At 39.2% G+C, this 17598-nt stretch overlaps 1 protein-coding gene across 1 annotated transcript; it reads right to left on the reverse strand.

The window, feature by feature from the left end:
* Window positions 1–662: 662 nt before the first annotated feature.
* LOC131198163 (uncharacterized) lies at window positions 663–15214 on the reverse strand. The gene is made up of 8 exons (XM_058182667.1): window positions 15177–15214; window positions 7306–8847; window positions 5796–5861; window positions 5083–5183; window positions 4481–4569; window positions 3985–4130; window positions 3720–3872; window positions 663–1197 (listed from the first exon to the last, which is right to left on the reverse strand). Exons 2-8 carry the CDS (start codon window positions 8612–8614, stop codon window positions 863–865), a joined length of 2199 nt encoding a protein of 732 aa, XP_058038650.1. The 5' UTR covers window positions 8615–8847; window positions 15177–15214; the 3' UTR covers window positions 663–862.
* Between the last annotated feature and the right edge of the window lie 2384 nt (window positions 15215–17598).

Below are 17598 nucleotides of genomic sequence, written 5' to 3' on the forward strand. Positions count from 1 at the left end.
ATGCCCAGGGCAGTTCCACTTGCCAGCATCATTATTGAGGGGAAATAGATGTTGGCTATCAAGGCAAAGCAAAGTGTAGCACACAAAGCAGCTATCTGAATCAGTTGTACATGACCTGCCTGCACTCAGCACTGTGGAACAGTGGCCAGTGAAAAAATACAGCCATCTGCACGAAGAAATATAGGCATCTGAGCTGATCAAGCCAACAATTTAACTATTAAAGGAATTGTGTTTCAGGGACATCAGCAAGAATGGTGTTTTCTGATTTATTTTGCAATATTCTCTAAAGCCGGCACATGAAATTGTAACCATAGTTAGAAAATGCACGGCTCTCCCCAGTGAAATCCAATACTGAAGCCACAGCAAAATTCTGATAACCACATTATACCTTACACTTTCTACCAGATAGTTCTGGCGAAACACAGGCTGCTTTCATATGTGACAATCAACCATATTTTTTCTATAAGCCATAATAGTCTGAATTGCATCCAGTTAATCCGTAAAGAACTCTTTCCCATTCCTTATGCAACTTTCCAAAATATTAACCAAAGCACAGAATTGCATGAAGAGCAAGATGCCAATTTTATTAACAATCAGAAACAGTAGTTACATTCATTTCTATCTGTCAAATGAAGATAGGCAGACAATTCAGTATTCAAAAACCTAAGGAGAATATTTTTCCAGCATTATATTTCCATTAAACTTAAGAGGAAATAAATACAGGGAGAAAGGTATAACAATTTATGTAAGATCGATCGAGAAACAAAAAGTTGCATCTGCCACAACGAAGAAAAGTTTAATATGAAATAAGGAGGAAAGAGGGTTCATTACAAGGATGTTGTAATTTTTTTCTTTTTCTTCTTCACAAACGTTCAGATTGCTCAATAGATACTCTGCATGTTTCACTGGAGCCAGCCCTCAACTGCAGGGGCAGTTCTGGTGGCTTGGCTCTGACCTTTAGCTGGGCAGTGTCCAGCGTAAGGAGTTGACGGATGTTATTATGATCAAAGGTTGATGGTTGCAGCTGGGGCTCTACTGGCATTACAGGCAAAACAGTCTCTTGGAACTGCGTATCTCTTTTAATGCATCTTTTCTTTATGATAATACACAGCACAGTGATCACTACAATGAGCAGAGTGATGCAAAAAGCAGTGATTCCGAGAATAAACTCAATGTGGTTGTAGAAGGAGTCCAAACCTGCAGATAAAAAAAAAAAGACTGTTTTTTCCAATCATGGAAATGGCTCTCCTATACAAATATGTTGGTCAACAGATTAAAGCACAGGTTAGGACAGTGATGGCTAACCTTTTCCAGACCGAGGGCCCAAAGCACGTGCCTGAACCCCCCAAATGCAATGCTGTGCGGCCCCCCTGCATGCACCTGCCCCCCTGCGCCCCCTGCATGCACACCTCCCCCCGCACATGTGTGGCAGAGACCCAAAGACTAGCTGGCTGGCGGGAGGTGCACGTGCATGTGTGGGGTGCTCGTAACTGGGGTGATGGCTCGTGTGCCACCAGAGGGGGTGCTGTGTGCCACCTCTGGCATGCGTGCCATAGGTTTGCATCACGGGATTAGGAATTCTAGAAGACCAAGCATCTGAATCTTCTCTGTTTCTGTCTCACGCCTTTCAGGATGAGGCCAAGCAACTTTGGGTAATGTCAGACAAAGCAGATTTAGAGTTAAGCCAGATATCATCAGTTGCTTGCTACATTCACTATAGCTGTCCAACATATTTCCTCCAGTGTAAGTTCTAAAGCTTTTTGTGGTACAGTTCACAGCTGGAATGTTTTCATTGAAAAATTTTCAGTGAAAACTACTGCTTGGCTGTCCATCATTTGTTAGTAAACCTCTCTGTGCACTATTTGGAGCAATTTTGCAACTATCATTAAAATGTTTTGATTTGTTCATTCAGGAAGAGAATCTATAAAAGGCCTCAATAAAGTTTGATACCCTACAGATAAAGAAAGCCAACCTGAAACAGGAATGGAACATTAGACTGACAGCTGAATTAGCATGCACATTTATAATATTGGTGCGTGCACGCACACACCTGTGCGTGGGGAGTGTGTGTGTCAAATTTCAAAAGTGTTACACTACGGCAAGGAAGGAGTACTTTAAAAAGCATGTCCAGCTTCATCATTACATTCTCAGATGATATGAGCCTAAGTGTAACTACATCAAAGCCTCTCCAGAGTTTCATTGGAACTACAACGGCCTAATCTTACTGCACCAGCCTCGGAAGCTGCCACGGGAAGTTGCCAAGTTGAACTGCCAATGCATAGCAATGTTGTCAAGATAAACTCTTCCTGACTTGCTTGCTGTTGAACTTTCCTAAAAACTGTGCTTTTTCTTAGAAAAACCAACTGCTGCCCCCACAAACTTTTATGCTGAGAAGGGAATTTCAAATCCAAAGAGGCATCCGTGGCAAGCAGGCGGTGCAGCTTGTGGCTTGTCTCTAGCTTGTGAAGCCCATGATAGCAAAGTCTTTTGCATAAAAGGACTGAATCACAGGGTGAATCATGTGAAGCATTATCAGACAGAAACATATTTCAGTCTAAGCGTTTCCTTGGGGTGGGCAGCCGCATGGAGAGAGGGAAGAATCAACTGATTGCATCACCTTAGGCTCCTGCTAACGGCCTCACATTCACTATGAACTTTTGGCAGCTACGTCATATGACATTTCGTGATGCAATGTGATGTGGTGATAGGATGCTGTAATGATTTGATGTGATGTGATGTTATTTTTGTGCCTTTGAGTCTGTGTTGACTCCTGGTGATTTCCTGGGCAAGTCCCCGTAGTTTTTTTGGCAAGATTTCAAAAGTGATTTGCCATTGCATCCTTTCTAGGACTGTGAGGGAGGTGGCTGGCCCAAGGTCACCCAAAGCAGAAATATAACTCAGACTCCTGGTTTCTAGCTTATGCCTTAACCGCTAGATAAAATGTTTTGTTTTAAGAATAAGAATAAGAATAATTTAATTTCTATACCGCCCTTCTCCCGAAGGACTCAGGGCGGTTTCCAGCCAGGTAAAAAACACAATAAAACATACAATATACAGTTAAAAACCCATTAAAAAAACTATTCAATTTGGCCCATTAATTAAAATACACTCTAAAACCATAAAAACCCAATTAAAATTACTAATAGTTTTATGCCAGCCCTGCATGGAAGAATAAGTACGTCTTCAGCTCGCGGTGAAAGGTCTGGAGTTCAGGAAGCTGCCGAAGTCCTGGTGGAAGCTCATTCCAGAGGGTAGGTGCCCCCACAGAGAAGGCTCTCCCCCTGGGGGTCGCCAGCCGACATTGTTTGGCTGACGGCATCCTGAGGAGGCCATCCCTATGGGAGCGCACAGGTCGATGGGAGGCAAACGGTGGCAGCAGGCGGTCCCGTAAATAACCCGGTCCTGAGCCATGGAGCGCTTTAAAGGTGGTAACCAACACCTTGAATTGCACCCGGAAGACCACAGGCAGCCAGTGCAGCTTGCACGGGAGAGGTGTTATATGGGAGCCACGGGTAGCTCCCTCTATCACCCGCGCAGCCGCATTCTGGACCAGCTGGAGCCTCCGGGTGTATTGTTGTTTTGTTTTTGAAGCAGCATACTAAGGGCAATTATTTTGTTCTTTTAGCGAATAAACAGCAAACCATTACCGAGCAACTGATAGAACCTTTTAGTGTCCAAATCCCAAAAAGGGGTGGGGATTGAGTATCATAAGGACCCACCTGACCGTGGATTACGAACACACAAAGTACCCGATTTTGTCAGAGAACGGTCCTCGTACTCTTCTTTACACTGGCAGGAGTATGTTCCATATTCGTTGAGACAAATGGCCTCATTGCCACATAAACCAATTTCAGAGTTGCATTCATTCACATCTATCATGCACAGACAAAGCAGTTTTCCATTAATAGGCAATTAAGCTTGCAAAGACAGGAGTTGCTACTTTTATTTGATATTCCCTAATTAATAAAATAATCGCTCACCTACCTCTCACCAAAACAGTTTGGACCTTACCAGCTCCCACAAATATACCATTAAGATCTTCCAGTTGAAAATGTAGTGAGTGAGATATGTTCTTTTCTTCCGATGTTAAATGCAACCAGAATGCGAATATGAGGTCTGGGCCATTGTGTCTACATAAAAACATGGAAACATCTTATTTTCAACCAAAAAGTTAACTATCACTCTCTCCCCCCCCCCAAATCTTGCAGCAGTAACTCACCAGGAGTATTAAAAAGTGTAATTCAATCAGATCTGAAAGATGAAAATTGCCTAAAGTGCTCTACTTTAAGGGTTAGCCATATTTGTCATCAAGTTATATAAGTGAAAAACAAAGCAGATTTCAATTTTATTCCAGATAGGAGGGAATCAATTAACAAAATGAATATTATTGCTAATTCCTCCTCCCATATAGAAACACAACGGACAGAAAATAACACTTGATTTTGAGGTATATTGTAATCTAGTTGTCAATTTCAATTACCTGTCCATTTCAATTTCTTTTTTTCTCATAATTTCTTTTAATTTGAATTCTTTGATTTTGTTAGAGAAGAGTTTCATTCTTTCTTGTACCTGGAAAAAAACCCAAAGAGTTTAATTCTTTTTAAATATGTCTTAAACCAGGGGTTTCCAACCTTGGTCCCTTTAAAACTTGTGGATTTCAACTCCCAGAGTCCCTCAGCCAGCAAAGCTGGCTGAGGAACTCTGGGAGTTGAAGTCCACAAGTCTTAAAGGGACCAAGGTTGGAGACCCCTGTTTTAAACAATAAACATAATGTACCCAGAGCATCATCTTTTAAGAGATGTCAGCATCTTTTTATCTAGCCAGTAGGATACAAACTGAAGCCTACAAAGTGTCCTTAATTATTCTAAATGTTATCGTTGTGTTCCATTATTTTATTAGATATGAAACTTGAACATCCAGCCCACCAGCTGAATTTTGGTTACTAACATCCCCTTGATTTGCCAAGACCAAATGCTTTTCTCTTCACCTTCAAATGAATGCGCACACTTACACACACACACACACACACACACACTTCCCAATCCAGTTTTAAAATAAGTTCTGCATCACGAATTTTCTTACCTGGTGCTTAATTGAATCAATGTAAGCTTTTTCCAGATTGCTTCCAACAGGTGGCAGTTGTCCTTCCTGTTCTATTTCAAAAACTGTTTCAAATAGAAGATCTGTAGAAGAACCCAAAATTGCCAAAACGCAATAAGGCAGAGAATATATGTATGATGTATACCATTTTAAGAAAAAAAGCCTGTAAGGAAGCAGCCTATTACAGCTTTTCTACACATAGGATGGTATATTCTAGCCATACATGGCATGAGTAGTACAGGAGATGATAAGAGTAGGAGACTAAAGTAACATTGCTTATGGTTGCTCTGATATTTAATAGGGAAGACTTTTTTACCTGCTTATTTAATGTTACAGCTGACAGAAAAGCTGACCCCATCTGGTACAGACTAATTTTGTATAGACTGAGATAACAAATGTTATAAATGCCAAAAAAAATTGCCTTTTTTTGGGGGGGGGGAAATCAGAATCTCCTATTCAAAAGAACTTACTATAAAGATAAGTAGCTTTTGTTAATAACAGTCAATTGCTAAGTCATTTAAGAGTCATTAAACTTTGCTTTCTCCTTTGTATAAGAAAACATCGTGAGGGGGAGAGAGAGAGGGAGGGAGGGAGGGAGAGGGAAAGAGAGAGAGAGAGAGAGAGGGAGAGGGAGGGAGGGGGAGAGAGAGAGAGAGAGAGAGAGAGAGAGAGAGAGAGAGAGATTGATTCCTCACCTCCAGGATTGTGCTGAGAGTTCAATGCAAAATAATTTTCATCAGACCTGAATTCGGGATTTGTCTCTATGGAAGAAGAACAATAACAAGATATCAATCTAGCATTTGGACAGGGCTGTTTTTCTCCAGCATCTTAAAAATACAGTAATTTGCCACACAGAAATATTTCCAATTCTATCAAAGTCTCAGTTAGCAAGAACCATATAGGCAAATTTATTCATTTATATCTCAACTCTTTTCTGGGAACGCAAAATGGTGTATATAATAGTTCTTTATATTTTCTCTCACACCATCTTCCCTGTGAAATAAGCTGAGCTGACTTGGCAACTAGCCAAAATGTTTAATTAACTCTCCATGGCTGATGAAAGACAAACTGGACTGATGTTACCTCAACTCAAACAAGGGCTGATCACTCCAGTAGCTAAGATAAATGGACCACTGTTCCCATCCAAGTCCCACCGCAGATCATTCATGGAGGTAACTAGTGCAGATTCAGATCCATCCCCAGGACTGAAATCTGACTACAGCTTTAATAATGGCTCTTTGCAGTAGTCACCCATTGCTTTAGTGCAGAGGTATTCAACCTTGGCAACTTTAAGACTGGTGGACTTCAACTCCCAGAATTCCTCAGCCAGCAAAGCAAAGCAAATTTGAGGAATTCTGGGAGTTGACCTCCACAAGTATTAAAGTTGTCAAGGTTGGAGACCCCTGCTTTAGTGGTTTCCAGAAAGGGGAAGTTGCAGATAGAAAAATATTTGTCCAGTACAGGTAGTCCTCGACTTACAACAGTTCATTTAGTGACTGTTTGAAATTACAACAGCAATGATTTATGACCGTTTTTCACACTTACGACTGTTGTAGCATGCCCATGGTCACGTGATCAAAATTCAGATGCTTGGCAACTGATTCATACTTATGATAGTTGCAGTGTCCTGGGGATATGAGATCAACTTTTGCGACCTTCTGACAAGGAAAGTCAATGGAAAAGCCAGATTCCCTAAATAACCATATCTTTATTTAACAACTGCAGTGATTCACTTAACAACTGTGGCAAGGAAGGTGATAAAAAGGGGCAACATTCTCTTAATAAATGTCTCACTTAGCAACAAAAACATTGGGCTCAATTGTGGTCGTAAATCGAGGACTACCTGTATTCTAGGATCCAGGCCTCTTATGAAGGTCCAGACCAATGTTTCTTTCAAGGCTCTTGATATCTCCTTTTGTAATCATTAGTCAGCCTTAACAAAGCAATTGCAGGTGAAAGCTTAGTGAATACTGAATATTTGAAGCAGCTCACGTACTACATTTACTGTGATCAGAGAATTTCAGCTTCAGTGTAATTAAACATTTATGGTGGTTGGAGAATTCCAACTTCAGTGTAATTAAGTTTTCTTAAATAAACAACTCGTTCTGGGATTATTTCTGTATCTCTCTTCCAACGGAGTTCAGCTGCACAAGGCGTTTATCAGATCCAGCATGCAGATAAAACAGTTTAAAGAACAGCACTTACCATAGGATTTATTTTTTACTTTCAAGAGAATGCTACTGGTTGGCAACCAACTAGCAGGGGAATACAAAAGAGTTGTTTTGGTCTGCTTCTTTTGCAAATGTTCTCTATTCCTGCTTACTGACTTCTTGTATTGCGTAGTAAAAGCTGTGTTTATCTGAGTTGCCATCAGCAAATATGAAGGCATAACTTTGGGATTCACAGTGGTGGAAGTACTCATCAAGTAATCATTAAATGACTTCAGAGAAGGAGTAGGAGGCATATCAGTAGAGGCTAAAGTCAGGGTATGATGGAACTTGGTTTCCATAGCAGACTTGCAGGGGCTTGCCTTAATTCCTTCAGATACAGTTATTTGCACAGCAGTGTTGCCATTCTCTGCTGTATACACTTGATTGACCGTCTGCTCTCTTTTATATATTTTGGTCTGTTCCCGGTGTTGTGGAGATTCTGTTAGGTCTGCCTTTTTCTTGGAGACCTCAGAATTAGGAAGCAGCATTTGAAGCATTTGTTTCTGCATCTTCGGTGGGATACTTTTAAGAGATTGGACTGGAATTCTCTGTTCTTCCAAGGAGACTTGAGGAAAAGTAACAGCATTCGTGATTTCTCCTTCAGTACTTCTCACCTGTGTTGTCATCCATCTTGCGGTTGTAGAGCCATCATTCTGAGGACCGACAAATTCAGTCATAGCTCCATGATTTTTTGTTGATTCCAATTTTGTCATCGTTTGAGGATTATGAGTCATGTGTGGAGAGGTTGAATAAACACCTGGCTTGCGTGTAAAAGCTTCTTCCTCATTCTCTACATCATTTGATTCCGATACTAGTGTAGGAATTTCGTTTAAAGTTCTACTATTGTCAACAGATGGTTTTGTAGCTTGCCTTCTCTTCAAATCAAATGGATTCAAGCTAACTGTTTTTGTTGATTTTAAGAGAGAAACATGCATATGCTTGCCAACAGCAGGTTTTAAAAATGTTTCTGTCTCTGCTTTAATAGTCTTTTCATTTGTCACAGATGGCCAATTCTCTTTGCCAAGCGTTGGGGTAGTCGCTGTAAAGTTCAAACTATGTCCTCTATGAGATATATATGACTTGAATCCAAAACTGCTGTTAGATTTCAAAACTGATTTTTCACTACTTGTAGAATTTACATGATCTTCAAATATATAATACCGTCCTTTAAAGTGCTTATGACTTTGGTTCTGAGAAGAAACTTCTGACAAAAATACTACATAGAGGGCTACTGCTTGAGTAGCATAAATCAGAGTACCGTGATTTCTGCAGGCATAAATCACTTTGTTTTCAACACTCGACATAACCCCTTGGAATAAGATCCTATCCTGATTGTCATCACAGTTTGACTTCCCTTCAAATCCTTTTATGTAAATCAGGATATGCTTGTGAGGACCAGCCCATATGGTCCAGTTGCACCAGTTATTGGTCTCAGGCCAGTTTAATGATGGAGGAGAAAAAGTCCCAGTTTCATCTTTCAAAATAACATGGCAACGTTTTGCAGGAAGGTACACAGATAGCCAAGGAATTCCCAGTTCTGTGGTAGGAAACATAAAGACATGGCATTGCCATCATTTTATTGATCAAGTCTGGTTTATACTAGTAGAAAATATAGGCTAGTCTTGCTGGAATATTTCACACTAGGAGTAGCAACCTTGACAACAGTTATTGAATTTATCTCATTTCATTTTGCAAATATTATTTCCCCATGGTTAGAATATTAGAACTAGAGAAATAAAGTAGTCAGACTCTCTTTGGTGTTTAAATTAAATGCTTTGGATTTCCTCTAGGAACCTAAAGTGATTGTATATACACATCATCCCTTCCTTCACAAGACACAACATTTAAACTCAGTGTGAGAAAGGTGCATGTTATCTGGAAAATTGAAACTCAAATACTTTGGCCACCTAATGAGAAGGAAGGACTCACTGGAGAAGAGCCTAATGCTGGGAAAGATTGAGGGCAAAAGAAGAAGGGGATGACAGAGAACGAGGTGGCTGGATGGAGTCACTGAAGCAGTTGGTGTGAACTTAAATGGACTCCAAAGGATGGTAGAGGACAGGAAGGCCTGGAGGAACGTTGTCCATGGGGTCACGATGGATTGGACGTGACTTTGCAACTAACAACAACAAAATCTGAAAAATAATGATCTGACAACCTCTTTTAGGTAGGACAAGTTATCCAAGCAGTTTTAAAAACTGGTAAAACTGGGCTAGACTAATACTATACAATTTCTTATTTTTTCCATTTTCTCTGAGAATTATCCCATAACTTTTGGATTCTTCTCAATTTGGGGGCTATTCTACTCATTTGCAAAGAGTGGCTATAATCTATCTAATTGTTCAACTTTGCCAGCAACATTTTGGAAGGAATAATGGTAAAGCAAAGTTGATATTTGAAAACAACGTTTTAAACCCCATGGCAGAAAGGTCACAATCCCTGTGTCTTAAACTACAGTGCAGCTAGATACTAGGCACAACACAGCAATATACCAAAAATCAAAATGTAGGAAATATTAAAAGAATGAATCCTCAGAAGATATAAATATAGATAGAAATCAACAGAAAATTCTGTTATTGAAAACTAACATGACAAATATTTCAAGCAAAAAAAGGAGGAGGTTCATTTCCAGCCTAACCTATTCTAACGCCACAGCAATGCTATATGTATTTAGACAGATGTATTTTCCAACTGTGTTCATTGGGGCTTAATCTCTTTTCAGCCTCAAATTAGAGGGGAAGCCCCCAGCCTGAGCCACATTTGCACCATTAACCTCAACTCATATACTTGAAGAGTATTTGAACTAGACTGAATTGGATTGTCTTTGTGATCAGTGTGCCCATTCTTGAAGCCACTACTTCTGCAAACAATGCAGTTCTCTGTTTTACCAACTCTTAAGCGGATGAGCCACTACTGGTTCATGGAACTGCCCTCAATTCAATCACCTTATATTTTTAAATGGCATCAACTGAAACACCTTTGTGCTACAACACTGAAATGATTTCACATAACTGCAGTGGCTTCACATTGTGCCTGGACTTTCTATTCTAAAGATAAATTTAGTGAAAGTGTGCAGTATAGACAGAATCCTGAGCTAATTCTGTTCTACCTTTTACGTTCCTATTGCTTTTAGGTGAGTGCTAAGCATTTGAAGACCAGTGAAGAATTTTAATAAGCACCTGAATAATGCAGTACATGTATACATGTATTACATGTATGTCATTGATGCCAAGAGGTCATCTTCTAGATTGGGAATAGCAAGCAGAAGAGCTGCTCTGGTTGTATCATGAGAAAGCTGAGGTTCTCATCCATCAGCTAGGAAAGGACAAGGGCTTTGTGTCCTTAAAGACATAAAATGGGAGCTTTCTAATCTGTAACTAAAGGAGCAGCTGTGGTTTTGTTAGGATGAAGATATGGTTTGGGTTTGATAACAAAATTCCAAAGGAAACTCCTTTTCAGTTCTGACCTAAACTTGTCTGATTCATGTGTCATTTTGGAAGCTAAATATGAGAAATATCAGTTCTAGAAGATTCTTGGTAAAAAATTCTGGGACTCAAATGTAATTCTTTTAGATCATTGTTTGGCAGTATCAGAGATGAAATGACTTTTAGATGACTGGCTGCTTCCACAAAACTTTTTACAATAGTACCAACATTATCCAACTTTATAGTGGCTTAATCATCAAGGATGGGTGCAATTCCAACTTTCCATTCAGTAGTAAATTTGGCATCACTGAAAACTGGCACAGTTCTACACAGCTGACCTATCGGTTCACTTTTTTTGTGTCTCCAAAGAGACAAGTAAGTCATTTTCATACAAGAATAACTGCAATTTTATAACTGTGCAATTTTCTTCTATGTTTGGTAGCAAGATCCAGGCCAATTTTTCTGTTCATTGTTTCATGAAATAGAACATTTTTTGGGGGGTGGGGGGTGGACTCCTCATCCCGTCTGGTTCCAAACTCTGAGAGCTAGTCATTTTATTCCTTTCTGTCAGGGGAGATAGAAAATGTGCAACCAAAGTAAGACAATACAATTGCGCCAATTTGCTACTTATCCACAGGTGGTTCATAATAAAGTGATTATGATAATTCCAAACTGGACTTTATAATTTGACTTGGAAATTCCATTTCTCCTGTGGCACTAGGAGACTTGATTAGGGTTGATAATTTTAAGTTACTATTATCAAAATAAACATTAATAGCACAGCCAATGATGCGCTTGGCAAGCTTCATTCTAAACTTTCTCCTGGACAGAGGAACACATTTCCAGCTCAAGCACTGAGCTACAACTTCCTGCCATTTTAATTTTCTGTACCCAGAGGCATACTTATAAATAAATATGATGTTAGAGGTGCTGGGTAGCATGAATCAGAGGAACACATCCTAGTTACAGAAGACACTTATAGGTAAAGAACTGTCGGCCAGACAATGTCGACTGGCGACCCCCAGGGGGAGGGCCTTCTCTGTGGGGGCTTCTGCCCTCTGGAACAAGCTACCTCCAGGGATACGTCAACTCCCTGACCTCCGGACCTTTAGACGCGAGCTAAAGACATTCTTGTTTCATCGCGCAGGGCTGGCCTAATAGTTTTAATGGGGGCTTTTAATTGAGTTTTAGTTTTTTATTGAATTTTAGTTGTTAGCCAAATTGAATGAGTCTTTTAATAATGTTTTTAATTTTTATATTTCTGTTTTATTTGGCTGTAAACCACCCTGAGTCCTTCAGGAGAAGGGCGGTATATAAATCAAAATAATAAATAAATAAATAAATAAAATAAATGAAAATCTACAGATTACTGCTAGGATTGCCAGAAACTGACAAATTTTACTCCTTCCACCCCACTGAAGAAATGCCTATGTAACATATGAAAGATTGCTATGATGATGAAGCCTTTCTTATCTTTGGCACTCACACTGGGACTCTCAAAGCACTAAATACAATTCATAAGCGACTAGATTTTTTAATAAGCCGATAATTCTATATTTATATCTACAGTATATGTGTGTGCGCACGTATGTGTGCCTTTTTGCTTTTGATTCTACATTATACTGCATAATTATTTTGTTTTTTCAATATTATTACAGATATGTATTTTTGGAAAAAAGCATAGGGAGGTGTATAATGTTCATTTTGTTATTGTTGCATGAACATTTTTTGACAAATCTATATTAGCTTGTTAATATTGACTAATGTACCACATAAACAAAAAAAAATCTGGTTTATATTTTCAGTCCTGGTTTCTTTAAGCAATACTACTATGAAGACACAACAATGAATATTGTCAAAACAGGCAATTGATATTTCTAGGTTAAATTTATTATTTATTTATTTAAAAAAGTTATATAGCCGCCTGATTCACTCGTGTATTGGGGGGGGGTGTCTTATCTTTGTAAGCTGTCCAACTCCAGAGAGCTTACAAAGACCCCAAATATAAAACTCAGTTTACAAAGACCCCAAATATAAAACTCAGTACATTCCCACCTGTAGGAGAAGAATGGTAGAACCTGGGGGTAGAGTCAAAAGATGGATCAGCCTAGAATCCCCATGTAGCCAACAAGCAAACTAAGTCCAACTCCCCTTGAGTATCATTGACCCTTATCTAATTCTAACCAGGTGCTGACCTAGTCAAGAAGTTTCCTCTGCATAGGCTTTTAGCAATAAATTAAATTGAACTTTCATGTGTGGACCTGGTTCTTTGCACCTGACATTACCCCACTTGTGGACAACATTCAGACAAAACACTTGATGGGCTGTGAATCAGCCTGGAATCCACTGGCCTGTTGACAAAACCCTGTCTCCAGGGCCTTTGAAGAGACTATCCAGGTGGGGCCCAAATCTTAACTCTGCAGGGATGATGTTCCATAGGGAGGAAGCCACCACAGAAAAGACCCTTTGTCTTGGTCCCACTAGATGGACCATCTAAATGGAGAGAACCCAACATACCCCTCCTCCCAGGGGTGCTATTCAGCAGATTCTGACAGGTTCTGGAGAACCGGTAGTGGAAATTTTGAGTAGTTTGGAGAACCGGCAAATATGGAGATTTTGCAATATCCTTCCCCTGCCATGCCCAACAAGCCACACCACGCCCACAGAAACAGTAGTAAAAAAAAATTGAATTCCACCACTGCTTCCTCCCCAATCTGGTGGGTCAGGTAGATATAATTGGGAAGAGACAGTAATTCATGTAACCTGGCCCCAAACCATGTAGGGCTTTAAAGATGATAACCAGCATCTTGAACTGGACGTTAAAACAAATTGGCAACTAATGTGGGCCATTACATTTTTAATCAAGTAAAGCTTTTGGATATTTTTCAAGGGCAGCTTCATGAAGAGTGTATTACAATAACCGTAATGAAAGGTGACTAGAACATAAGTGACTGTGAGCAGGAACAGTAGGACCAGGAAAGGGCGCAATTGATGCATAATCTGCAGTTGTGCAATGGCCTTCCTTTGATTGTCACTTCATTGAGCAGGAGTTGCAAGTCCAGGAGAACCCCCAGATTATGTATCAGGTCTGTTTGGGGGCAGTAGAACTCCATCCAAAACCAAAATGGCAATTCTCCATGAACAAAAGAATATCAAACCCAAAACTCTATGAACAAAAGAACCCCAAACTCAGAACTGAACCCTCTGGTTCAGTTTCAACCTGTTGTTCCTCATCTAGCTGTTACCAGTCTCCAGGCACTGCGAGAGGGAAATCACAGTATTGCTTAACTCACCATGGCCGAGATATACATATGAGTAATTCCAAAACTTCAAAAACAACTGTTGAAAGTAAAGCCAACTACAAAAAGAGCCTGCCTCAGTTACAAATCATGCAGATTTATTTTGAGAGGCTTTTATTGTGACAGTTCAATTGCTTCTTCAGGATTCCGATCCCATATCCATAGTTCCTATCACTTGCCTAAGCATTCTGCCAAGTTAGATCTCCTTTGGCTTATTCTACTAACAGAATCCATTTAAAGAAAATGAATGGCAATACAGGAAACTGGTGAGGAATTAGTACAATTTGAAAAATCAACCAACTAACAAAAAACTCCAACATTTAGAAAGAGGGGCCAGAGATTATAGGACAAGGATGAATGGCTTTGTAACATGAAAGCGGCAGGAGATTTTGGAAAGATTGAGTGAAATAATTGTTCTGAGAGCATTGCTGTGCTGGAGGTTCAGATGAATGTTGATAAATACAGAACATAGTCTTTCTTCCCTAGATATTTGGATTGGAAACTCCTGTAATTTTCCTGCAAGTAGTATACTGATTTCAAAAGAGGCCAAATTTACGTTTTAGTTAGAAGAGAACTAGTAAAGGTAAAGTTCCCCTCACACATACGTGCTAGTTGTTGCCGACTCTAGGGGGTGGTGCTCATCTCCGTTTCAAAGCCGAAGAGCCAGCGCTGTCCGAAGACGTCTCCGTGGTCATGTGGCCGGCATGAATCAACGCCAAAGGTGCAGGAAACGCTGTTATCTTCCCACCAAAGGTGGTCCCTATTTTTTCTACTTGCATTTTTACATGCTTTCGAAACTGCTAGGTTGGCAGAAGCTGGGACAAGTAATGGGAGCTCACCCTGTTACACGGCAACACTAGGGATTCAAACTGCTGAGCTGCCGACCTTTCAATCGAAAAGCTCAACGTCCTAGCTCCTGAGCCACCGCGTCCCTCAGAAGAGAACTAATCTAACACAAATCAGAAGAAATAATTGCTCCTGCTATCTGACTCCAAGTAGTTTAGGAACAGGGAAAAGCTTTGCTGGAGTTCATATGTTTTTTCTTAAATGTCTGGGCTACACTTCAAGTTTAAGGTAATTCACATAAAATTCACATAAAAACAACCACTTAATGCTTTATTTATAGAGATTTTAAAGCTTACCTGGTTGGACTTGCTGGGATACTTCAAGAGAAACCTTCGTCTGTATAAATAAAAACCCAGAATTAAATCATGTTCTTATCTAGGCATGTATTCAGGGGTTTGCATATATAGACAAGATCCAAGCATTCTTCCTTGAATGGCAATATTCAACTTATTCTGACTTACTTACTGCTAAGTTCAAAGTCAGGTTAGACCAAGTTTGCCAACAAACTAATGCATTTATTTAGCCTATAGTGGTACTTGAGATAAGGATCTCCTAGATACTTGGCATGTTCATAATAAATTCATATAAAAATGTGCTTTGTTCTGAGATTTAGTGCAATAGCTTTACTTACCAGTTCCTTGTCTTTTACTCCATCAGCATTTGGAGTCTGTAAAACCCTTGAAACTTGAGTAGTAGCAACATTTCCCAACAAAAAAGCAAAAAATAATAAAAGAAAAAGCATTGCAATAATTTGTCAAGCACCTTCATTGAAGATAGATGCCTATATATGATAGAATGCAGTTGTTTCCCTTCTACAGCATTCATGAAATATTCTGCTTCTTAAATTTAGAGCACTTAATTTCCTTTGTTTCCTAGCCTCTTGCTCTAGGTAGAAAAAGGAAACATTAAAGACTGTTCTTTTTGAGCATGCCTTTCTCTTTGAGCATGTCCTCTGCTCAAATGTTCCCTATTATCTCATCAGATTTAAAGGTACCAAGTAGCCTCAATTAACAAGTAAAGGCCTCTTTACTGTGGAAGATCTTGAAACAGAGGGAGGAGAAGTGTTTGCAGATTTACTCAGGAGTTTTATGGTTTTAATGGTTAATTAGGTCCACCTAATAGGTTAGCAAGCATAAGGAACTCCAGTGTGATTTGGGATATAATCCATTGATGGTGATTAAGTTTAGGATAAAGATTTATAACAGAACTAGATTCTCTGCATGTCTTCTCAAAGGTGAAAACCATATGCTTAGTAAAGTTTGCTTAATAAATAATAAAGTTCAGAATAGTCACATACATAACTTTAAAGCAATGTTTCTCAAAGCATGGTCCAAGGACCCCTGGAGATGCCCCAAGACTCTCTTAGGAATCGATGAAATCAAAGTTTTTATCATCTTATGTTTAATCAATATTAAAATTCCATCACACAATTGTGTGAAGTGGCAATCAATGTGTCATTTTAATTTTTCATATGGTAAATACAAGCCATACAAACAAAAGTTGTTTTGGGGTCTTCCATAATTTTTGGAAAGTGGGAAGTATCCTGAGAAAAAGAATTTGAAGAAACATTGCTTTAAAGTATTGTGTAAATCCAGCCTCGATTTTTCAGATCTTGTAAGTTTCATCACAAACACTTACAACCCTTTATTTCCCATTTTAAAGATCTCTCTGTTGCCACCTAATTCCCCTCCCCTCCCCAAGATAGAAAGGTGGCCCTGTAGCGTCCTCTTGTGGCTGTCTGCTATGTAGCAAGAATCATGAACAATAGTTAAAAGAACACATTCCATGGAAACTACATTTCCCCAGGAGAGCACATTCAAGCTAATTGAATAAGAGCATCTTATTAATTTACCTACACTATCTCACTCCAAAACCTGCCAAATATTTTAGTATGTGCTTTAGAGAAGCAATTATGTCTCAAAATGTGGCATAAAGGAGGATAGCATCTACTAGAGATTACAACTTTTATATTGAATAATCAGTGGTTTCATTTTGACTCTCCTATGAGACTGATCTGCAATACTAAAGAAACAAGAAACCATCAATGGAGGAGTCTTCTCGAAGGATAGAAAAAGCTTTATCCGGTAGATTTCTTTCTTTCTTTTTTCTCCAACTGATACACTTAATATGTTTCACCTGCAACACAGAAACTTTATGATAAAGAATTCGCTACATAAATTTTGGAACAAGGCTCATTTGATACTATGGAATTTGCTTCTGAGTAAAAATACACAGACGAAAGGACCCTACTGCAACGTTATAGAAAAAAAATGGAAGAAGATTCCCACTTTAAAGAATAGGCTTAAATTTATCAGCTTAATCCTTTCTCATTGATGTACACCTAGTCATTAGACTTTTTCTTGAGTTAAGCCAAATGTGTATTTGCTTTGTTTTGCTAAACACTTGATATATTTGAGAATGTAGCCAATGAGAATTATAAGCCATAGTTTATAGCTTAGCTCATTGTGTCAGTTCAGCAAATTGTGGGTGATTCAAGAAGTCACTTGACTTAAATAACAGTGATAATGTAATTAGATGATCTATAGGATCAGGTTAGGGAGAGATCATCATGATGAAAATTCATGATTGTTGAGTCAGCACCAATTTGATGGCACATAATCAAGAAGCCATGGTTAAGCAACCCAAGTATGATGTTTGAACCCAATTATTGGCTTGCATAGGACAGAACTCTACTTGAAGCAACTTATTAGTACAGTA

The sequence above is a fragment of the Ahaetulla prasina genome, chromosome 1 (assembly GCF_028640845.1).
Source record: "Ahaetulla prasina isolate Xishuangbanna chromosome 1, ASM2864084v1, whole genome shotgun sequence".
Taxonomy (NCBI): Eukaryota; Metazoa; Chordata; class Lepidosauria; order Squamata; family Colubridae; genus Ahaetulla; species Ahaetulla prasina.